This window comes from Larimichthys crocea, chromosome IX (genome assembly GCF_000972845.2).
Source record: "Larimichthys crocea isolate SSNF chromosome IX, L_crocea_2.0, whole genome shotgun sequence".
Lineage (NCBI taxonomy): Eukaryota > Metazoa > Chordata > Actinopteri > Sciaenidae > Larimichthys > Larimichthys crocea.
The window spans coordinates 11,536,881-11,546,602 of NC_040019.1; the positions used below are offsets into that span (position 1 = coordinate 11,536,881).

A 9,722-nucleotide genomic window follows, 5' to 3' on the forward strand; every position below is an offset into this window, starting at 1 on the left:
TTCCTTCCACCTGACAAATGGCTTCTCATTGGTCGGTTTTTAAATTTAAAGTAAATGTTATATCTCTGTATTTAAAGTTTAATATTCTGGGTATTATTTGGACACTTTTAGTTTCTCTTTCTAAAGTTTAATAGACACAATATCTGAGAATACACTCCTCACAGGTATCACATAAAACAGCTTTAGTTATTAAAACAAAAAAAACATTAATATTGACAAGAGGTTCTAACAGAGTGTAAAACTTTATACTTTTGAAATTATTTTCATGCTGCTCTGATCCCATTCAAGAAAAATTATAAAATACATTATTTTTAAGATTTGAACACTGCCATTGTGATGGTAGCAAATTGTGATATTTCAGGAATCTCTGTTTTATGTCTATGGGCCTGGACCTCACCAACACTATTTTATGAACATACTAGTTTTTAATATATGTGAGAATTTTAACATAAGATAGAGTTTAATGATCACAACACAGCCTCACTTGTCACAGCAGCTCGTATACACAAGGTTAATAAGAAATTATTCATACATGAATAATAATATATGTTGGTGTTAGAGTCTGCAGCTGGTAGTGCTCCTTCATACATGGTGGCAGTAGCAGTCTGTTGCTGAAGGACTGCTTTAAGGCCCCACAGTGTCATGCAGGAGCCTCTCCTATACTTCCTTATTGGAGTCTAGTGGTCAGTCCGGGACAGAGCTGGCCTTCTTGACCAGTTTATAAAATCTGTTTTCAATAACTTCTGTTGGGTGTTAGGCGTACAGTAAAAATATGCAGACGCTGCACTGATAAATAGAAGTCAATGGCAGTGCGAAGGCGTTGTTAATGTATAATTTTTTGAAAAGATTTAATTGGCCAATATAGTTATATAACAGTTGTAATTACACTCTAACATTTCCTTACTTTGCACATCACTCTCTAGTTTAGTGCCTTTTTTTTTGTTGGTTACAGGAACAGTGAAGCAGAAGTTAACTCAACATAATCTCAAATGTAGTCACGAATTAAGGAAAGTGTTTGTTGTAACTATGTTTTTCACAGAAATTGTAACAACTCTTTATGTGGATGTTTCAGAACAACAAAAAAACTAAAGTTACAGTGAAATGATGATGTGCTGTGTAAATCAACTTTCACACTGACACTCTGAGAGCAGGGACAGGTGTTTGTTGATCATTTATTTATTTATTTTTGCTTTGAATTGGAGACAAACATAGTAAGTAAGTTGCCTAGACTCTTCTTGACATTACTGTCTGCACATGTTATATTCAAGCTTAATTTGCACGGGGGGAGCTTCTGATGAGCAGCATTTAATCACTCAGCTGTTGTCCAGGTGTCGCCTGTAAAACTACACTACCCATGAAGCACCTGGAATCACAACAAACGTGCTAATGCCAAACATTCCACTCAATGAAGCCGGCATTTTAATTCTCGCTGCGACATGAGGTATCTAAATTGAACATTTCTGACTCTAGACTGAACGACTGCGCAGTGTTTGACGCCGCCGTGTGACATTATGTTTGAGTACTTTCGTTAAAATCTCCGTTAAATCATTTCCGCTGCCTGCTGCCTGCTAACGTTAGCTCTCGCGCGGATGCTAGTTGCTGTTAGCGACGAGCTAACGCTCATGTTTGTGTTTTTTTAAGTGTCGTATCTTCACAACATTTGATCCATTCAAAGAGATAAACCTCTCTGTGGCTTAACGCTACACATATTATATTAAAACGCGGCAATATGGACTATCATAACCATCCGTTTGCCCTTCTTGATGACCGATAACCTGAGCTCATCTCCTCAAACTGTTGACGTGTGTTTGATGTTACACATTTCACTGTTATGATACTTTGCACTGACCGAGCTGCCACATACACGAGTCAAATATGATTTTTAAATGACATCTGGTCGCTTACATTAAACAGCTGGCTGGAGCTTGACTCGTTTGCATCCTTTACATCTCCTCCAGGTATCATCTTGTAGCTGCATGTATCTGTATGTACATGGCTCACCTTGTTGTAGGTTATATTCTGAAAGTGGCCTGCACACTTTTGAATGAATGAAATGTTTGGTACATAGTAGGAATAGGACTTGTGCAAGATATACTTCTTTTAAGTAGCAAGAAGCTTCCACTACATACATAGATGTTACTGGGTGCTACAGTCTGCTCATGTTGATGTGATTAAACAAAGGATTTGATAGATAGGAATGATCAAGAGGTGCACATGTGATCAGAAGACATACAATGACTGGATGAAGATCAAATAGATCCCAGCTGACTGGATATCCACTAGTATCCTTGACATTTAGTTCCCTTTTTTTTTGTTTGTTTACATCCTAAACCTCTTTAAAAGGTGGCAGGGAGCTGTTACCGTGGAGCGTCTTTGTGCACCATTTGGATATCATGTGATATGCTGGTCGCACAGTGGGAGACAGGACGTGGATTTAAAAACTGATACTGGAGTGGAGTTGAGCAATACATCTGTCGTGTCGTTTAAATTATTGACTATCTCGCTCCCTCATAAATAATCCAACATGTTATCATCGTAAGGCCGTGAGAGCTGAGTCTTTTGAATTAAATGGATACAAAGTCCCCGCACGAGATAAAGCCAAAGTAGAAACAGAAGTGGGGAGAGCCTTTGATCACTTTGCACGTATGATGGGACTTGATGTTTCTGCTCTTATAGCTGAGAGGACTAGTGATGAGGGGGCGACACACTGAGTCTATTCAGAGTGAGGGACTCAGCTTAAAAGAGAGACAGAGCTTCATCTGTAAGGTGTGGGTGGAGCTCTGCCCTCTGGCTTTTCTACTCTCAGTTTCTCTGTGACAGCCGAGCCGTGGAGGTTTTTCATCAGATTCAGCAATAGGTATGAATTTTTATGGGTTTGATTGTTTTGTTTGTGGTTTGTTAGCTGCTTGTCTTTTTTTTTTACATTTGGCGTAGTATCTGCTGAATGAGTAAAGGGGAAGTGACACTAAAACAAGAGGAATACTGACTTAACTTGTTCAGCTGGCAGGCAACGTCCCCCACCACGAATTTCTCTTCTGTTTCCTCCATTGAAGCCTGTAGACGGTTATTTACGTTCTGTTTCTGTTTCAGACTTAAAGGTACTCCCACATCATGCCACTGCCAGTGTTGGCATGCTTACTATCATGATTATTATGTTATCTACTATTGTTTACAGCCTTTCTCAATTACTGCATTGGGTTGAGCAGGGCTGCAGCTAACAATAAATGTGTTTTCTCAGTTATTAGTTTCTAAAATGGTGAAAAATGTCAATCACAAGTTCTTAAAAATTCTTGTTTTTGTGCCCAACAGTCACAAGCCAACAATATCAAGACTAAAACGATATAAAACTGAGAAAATCTTCATGTTTGAGATGCCGGAACCAGATAATGTTTGTCATTTTTACTTAAAAAAAACTAGATTTATGAATCAAACACTAATGTTGCTGTTTAATTTTCTGTTGTTTTTATCAATTCATCAACTAATCAATTCAGCATCAGTGACAAAAGTATTGTGGGTCACAGTTCTCATGACTGAAATGAAGCCGATCATTATTGTAATCAGTCTTTCAAACTCTCTCGTCTGTCTCGTAGGTGTTGTTTCCTGTAGCCAGCTATGGCACCCGGGGATGTGGTGCCAGACCATGCCAAGCAGCTGAAGTCCAAGGAGAAGCGACCTGGAAACAGGGCCTCGAAAGCAGACTGTGAACCTGATGGGTCCTTTGTCTTTGAGGCTCACGAGGCTTGGAAGGACTTCCATAACTCCCTCAGGCATTTCTACGAAGTCGGAGAGCTCTGCGACGTCACGCTGAAGGCAGGTCACTCGAATGGAGAGAGAGATTTCATCTGATCTTTGTTTATGTTTCAAGTAGTGTCACAGTTAAGCTTTTATGAAGAATATTTCATATTCTATATAATTCATCTAAATTGGTTGTTTTATTTATTTCCAAATACTAATTAGCTGCCAAGATCACAGCACACAAGCTTATTAATACTGCATGTAGACAGCGTGTCATGTGTTTTGTGTTTGTCTTTTTTTGTAGGTTGGCAGTAGGTTGATACCATGTCACAAGCTAGTGCTGGCTTGTGTGATCCCTTACTTCAGGTACGTTCCATTATTTCCTTTTATATTTTGTCTTAATCTTGACCTACAATAACAATTTTCAGTACACAAACCTACTTAGCGGACACTTAATCGCCTTGATGATTTAGTGGAGCCTGTTGGTCTATAGCTGAGTTTTCTTAAAGCCAAATATTAAATACTAGACAAACTTTTTTCACTGATTTAAGATACAAAAGTTAAGCACCAGCCACTGGAGTAGTCTTTAGAAAACTTTAAGGCAAAACATTAATATTTTGGTGCTCTTTCTTCCCTCAGGGCCATGTTCCTGTCCGAGATGTCTGAGGCTAAACAGGAACTAATAGAGATCAAGGACTTTGATGGTGATGCCATCCAGGACTTGGTGCATTTCGCCTACTCCTCCAAGCTCACATTAACTGTAGACAATGTCCAACCACTGCTTTATGCTGCCTGCATCCTTCAGGTAAAGAAACACAATCAGTCAACACGGCGTGCAGGCATTTTTGTCCTCTCTCTAAAAATTGTCTCGTCATTGCCTGAATCTGTCAGGTGGAGTTGGTGGCGCGAGCCTGCTGCGAGTACATGAAGGCCCACTTTCACCCCACCAACTGCCTGGCGGTTCGCACTTTCGCCGAGAGCCACAATCGCGTGGATCTGATGGACATGGCCGACCGCTACGCCTGCGAACACTTCACCGAGGTAGTGGAGTGCGAGGACTTTACATGCGTGTCCCCCCAGCACTTGCGCACTTTATTGTCCTCCAGCGACCTCAACATCCACTCGGAGACACAGGTGTACAATGCGGCGGTGAAGTGGCTGAAAGCAAACCCGCAGCACCACGAGGCCTGGCTGGACCAGATCATGTCTCAGGTTAGAGGATGCGTAGTTAGACTTTATGAGCTATTTTACTGATTTCCTGAAGGTGTAGCTACATGTACAATTAATGTTACATATACTTCATGTTCACAGCTTTATGTAATCACCTTTACAACACTACAATGTGCGTTCTGGTCTCTCCTTCAGGTGCGCCTCCCCCTGCTCCCTGTCGAGTTCCTGACTGGAACTGTGGCTAAAGACGAGATGATCAAAGGTAACCTGAGTTGTCGTGACCTGATGGATGAAGCCAGGAACTACCACCTGCACCTCAGCAACAAGGTGGTGCTGGACTTTGAGTATTCAGTCCGTACAATACAGCGGAAACACACTGCAGGTAGTACTTGTATACAGCTTTGAACCTGTAACTGTTGTCATGGCACTGTAGTAACATTAACTTCATCCTATACTGCTACATTCATGAAGTGCCATTCTGGGTGTTTATCCTGAGGTCCTGTGCTCTGTCACTCTGCCACTCACTCTTTTGTTCTTCCCAACCACTTCTTCAGGGGTTTTGTTCTGCGTGGGTGGCCGGGGGGGTTCTGGTGACCCATTTCGCAGCATCGAGTGCTACTCCATCACAAAGAACAGCTGGTTCTTTGGCCCTGAAATGAACAGCAGACGCCGTCACGTGGGTGTGATATCCGTAGGCGGTAAGAGGACTTATACATCATAACGCTACAGATAGTAAGAGACAGGGCAGCTGGGAAAGTTTGGAGCACAGCGAGACATTATGATCTATTATACACTCAGTTGCCAGTTTATTGGGTGCACCTGGCTAAAAATAATGCAGTGTAATACAATAAATTGTACCTTTGTGAAGGTTATAATGTTCAGCTTTTGTTGAAATCTATTTCAAATATTATGTAAATGTTTAATCAACTTTACGACTGCACTTTGTGGTGCTGCATTATACACAGAGGGTTTTTTATTCTTTCCATAAGCTGACAGCAGAATGTATGTTTTTACACATTCAACTCAAATACAATAACCCAATGTGTAAGCTATGATAAGATCATTTAGAAAGTCAACACAGTGTGTACCTGAATCTAACTGAAGACAGATTGTAATCACTGCCCAGGTCACATGATCGTAAAGATTTCTGTTTGATTTCTTCAGGTAAAGTTTACGCTGTCGGGGGCCACGATGGCAACGAACATTTAGGCAACATGGAGATGTTTGACCCTCTCACCAACAAGTGGATGATGAAAGCCTCCATGAACACCAAGAGGTACACTGTCACTGTAATATACTGAAAAAAATGCTACTTTCCTTCTCCACTTTGGCAAGCTTCGCACAAAAAATGGCTTTATCCACTAGTTACATCCCTGTGTTATTGTAATTTTCAGCCTTAACACTCTTTTACTGCTAGCTCCACTTTTGCTGTTGAAAGAGTGAGATCACAATGCTGAGTGGCCATGGCATCAAAATCTGCTGAAATCATTTGAAAAATATCCTGAAATTCCTTTTTTCAGCCGCTGCATGTATGCACAACATGCATTTATTTTGATCTGCTGTATTTACTATACTAGCAGAGGTAAGTAGTACGTAAATCTTACTTCAAACACGTGTGTGTTTCTCAGGAGGGGCATAGCCCTGGCAGCTCTCGGTGGTCCTATCTATGCTATCGGAGGTCTGGATGACAACTCCTGCTTCAACGACGTGGAGCGCTACGACATCGAAAGCGACTGCTGGAGCGCTGTGGCTCCGATGAACACCCCCAGAGGAGGAGTGGGATCTGTAGCACTGGGGGTAAGACTGCAGAAGACTGTAGTTGTGACTGATAAACGACAGCTACTCTGGACTTCACGGCTTTAATCCACATCTCCTTTGCCAGAGTTTTGTGTACGCGGTGGGAGGCAACGACGGCGTGGCGTCGCTGTCCAGTGTGGAGCGCTTCAACCCACACCTCAACAAGTGGGCGGAGGTCAGCGAAATGGGCCAGCGTCGGGCTGGAAATGGAGTCAGCAAACTCAACGGCTGCCTCTATGTAGTTGGTGAGAGGAATTAATATAAGCAGTACAGTAAGCTCCTGACTGTAACCGACAACGCTTGCAGACTCCTTTTTTTGATACACCCAGGTCACATGCCTGTTACATACACACCCTACAATTTTATACACAAATGTTTGAATCAGGAAAGACAAAAGTTCATGTTTTGTAAAAGCTATCAGGTAACTGATTTACAGAGTGTAAGGATGAGACTTTTATTGTACCACTTGAATTTGAAGAGTCACTCAAGTGTCATTACAACTTCTGCAGCTGCAGCTTAGTATGGATCCATAAAATCTTCCTGTGTTGTGTCCGCTCTAGTAGCAACAACATAATCCTACGCAAAACAACATGAGTGTTACATGTGTCCTACATTTCTTGTCATTTTTAATAATCGCCTCGTCTCATCTCTCCTAAAGGTGGTTTTGATGACAATTCACCTCTGAGTTCGGTCGAGCGCTTTGACCCGCGAATGCACCGCTGGGAGTACGTGTCCGAGCTGACCACCCCCCGCGGTGGAGTCGGCGTGGCGACTGTGATGGGAAGAGTGTTCGCAGTCGGGGGTCACAACGGGAACATCTACCTGAACACAGTGGAGGCTTTCGAGCCTCGAATGAACAGGTGAGGATGAGGGATGAGAACTCTGTGATGTGATGTGTTTCTGAGTTATTGTGGTCAGGATTTGGGATGACTTAAATAGTAGCATATCCTTTATTGCTCTAAGGATGCTTTAGATCTTCTAGCTTCATATAATAGCAGTATCTTTGATCTAACGTTAGCCCACTACAGCCTCTGAAAGACAGTAATGTCGGACAACAAGTCCAGTCGATTTTCTGCTTGTATCTTTTCTTCATCTTGTGATTTCTATCTGTTTTCTGCTCAGATGGGAGCTGGTGGGTTCAGTGTCTCACTGCCGTGCCGGAGCAGGAGTGGCTGTCTGTTCGTCTCACGTCAGCCAGATAAGGGACGTCGGCCAGGGCTCCAGCAACGTGGCCAATTGCATGTGACCTCCAACCCTTTTAATGCCAGGCGACCGGCTGCCCAGGTCACCATCAGATCTGATCACCGCACAAGCACACGACACGAAGCACACAGACAGCGACAGAGTGACGTCGCCCAGCAGCTTTTTTTACTGTCGCCACTGTCTCAACATCAGCTTGAAACACGTTCAGGCAGAGGTTCAGTTTGCACACAGTGATTGAGGGAGGAGCTTTTAATGACTTGAAGTACACATCTGACAAATCTGAAGTCTTCTCTGACAAAATGACACGTTCAAGATGTTTCTTGACTCCTGCTGGTGTTATTTGCAATCAGTGATGTAGTATTTTGTACTGTATTTTCTTCTGTTTGACTGCCTTGCCATAGTTTTGACTTTTTTTTTTAAGGGAAAATATTAGCTGAGCCTTGTATTTAATACTATCGCCTTGAGACTGAGAGATGAGTTTTGGTTCAGGACTACTAGATTAACTGCACATGAGCATGGACTTTTATCATGGGCCAGTATGAAATCATTTCAGAGAGTGTCTCTGTTTTTTAGCTCTGCAGTTGTTTCCAATTTTCCAGAGAGAGACGTGCTCATACTGGATTCAACCCCTTGTTTGCAGTGCAGCGTGTGCAGTCGAGATGCAAGTATTCTCATCAGCCTCTCCGAAATATGATGTTAAGATGTCAAATACATTTCCGAGATTTCTGCAATCTCATGCCAAGCGAAAGCATCCGTTAGACTTTTTAAAAGAGCTTTTCAGAAATATTCCATTAGCAGCTCCAGCTGCAGTAAGCTGGATCGTAATCCCGGCTGTTCTAGTTTTTTTAGGGATTTGCCTGTAATCGTGTTTGAACAATCATTTTAAGGCTAACTGGGACAAATCAGTCACTGGTCAGGAGGTGACGGGTCTGAGGAATTTTAACCACTGCAAGTGCCAAAAAACGCAAAACGAGCGTGGTTCAACCGCCTGCTGAATCCTGAGTCGTCACCTTCACCTCGACCTCAGAGAGTTTTGATGACGATAAACCTGAGTGTCGATGACTGATCAGAGCAATATGACGCGCCTCTCCAGTTCTTCTTCAGTTTCACATTATTGTATAGAAATCTGTTCAAACGGGACAGATTTACAAATTCGAGATTTGTGTTTGACGATAGCTGGACTGTCAGAAATCCTAATCAGAGTGCTTTCAGATGTGTGTGAGATTCAGCCGAGGTTCGTCTCTGCAGAAGGTTACGTTATATTTTAATATATGGACATTTTGTATAATAAGATAGGTGTATCTTTGGTATTCTTCTTTACTAGACTATCTAATCCATTGCTGTGCACTATTTTCCTAGAATAGATGTGAAGTCTGAGTATATTTTTGTCCTCAATGGAGAATTTCATGTTGTTCATGTTTGAAGATGTTTATTTAACATTCATGCCTGTTTCTAAGAAAAATGTAATAATTTCTGGCAAGAGTTTTAAGAATAGGCTGACAGAGTTTAAAACACAAATGCTATATACTGTTTATACTAGAAATATACATACTGCACACTTTGTGTCCTGCCGGTATTAATACTAATGCATATTATCAACAAAATATGATCAATATTGTTGCCCGACTTTGTTAGTAAATGAGCCAGACACCGAGTCTTTTGTAAACTTTACTGTACTTTGTGTTCTTCCTCCTTTTGACTGCTTCCATATTTTGCTTTTTATTTACATGTTATTGGTATAAATTGGTACAATAAAGTTATGTGTAAAGTTCATTGGTGGGATTCTTTTTTTTTTTGTCAGGGCTGGGTCTAAAACA

General features: G+C 41.7%; 1 protein-coding gene across 2 annotated transcripts; it reads left to right on the forward strand.

Annotated features, from left to right (window-relative positions):
• The first annotated feature begins 1,321 nt into the window (after positions 1–1,321).
• On the forward strand, positions 1,322–9,676 carry klhl8 (kelch-like family member 8). 2 transcript variants are annotated; one of them, XM_010740337.3, is made up of 12 exons: positions 1,322–1,441; positions 3,591–3,810; positions 4,040–4,101; positions 4,375–4,540; positions 4,627–4,947; positions 5,101–5,287; positions 5,460–5,603; positions 6,070–6,181; positions 6,534–6,702; positions 6,788–6,947; positions 7,361–7,562; positions 7,825–9,676. In XM_010740337.3, exons 2-12 carry the CDS (start codon positions 3,613–3,615, stop codon positions 7,946–7,948), a joined length of 1,845 nt encoding a protein of 614 aa, XP_010738639.1. In that variant the 5' UTR covers positions 1,322–1,441; positions 3,591–3,612; the 3' UTR covers positions 7,949–9,676. The 2 variants fall into 2 exon arrangements, with proteins under 2 accessions (XP_010738639.1, XP_010738640.1); XM_010740338.3 differs by lacking the exon at positions 1,322–1,441 and adding an exon at positions 1,470–2,857.
• Positions 9,677–9,722: the final 46 nt, after the last annotated feature.

Bases quoted from the DNA above. Each gene is read 5' to 3' on its own strand.
- klhl8 (XM_010740337.3), top strand. From the start codon at position 3,613: ATGGCACCCGGGGATGTGGTGCCAGACCATGCCAAGCAGCTGAAGTCC. The intron at 4,541-4,626 runs GTAAAGAAACAC...TGAATCTGTCAG, and splicing joins ATGCTGCCTGCATCCTTCAG to GTGGAGTTGGTGGCGCGAGC. The intron at 6,703-6,787 runs GTAAGACTGCAG...CTCCTTTGCCAG, and splicing joins TGGGATCTGTAGCACTGGGG to AGTTTTGTGTACGCGGTGGG.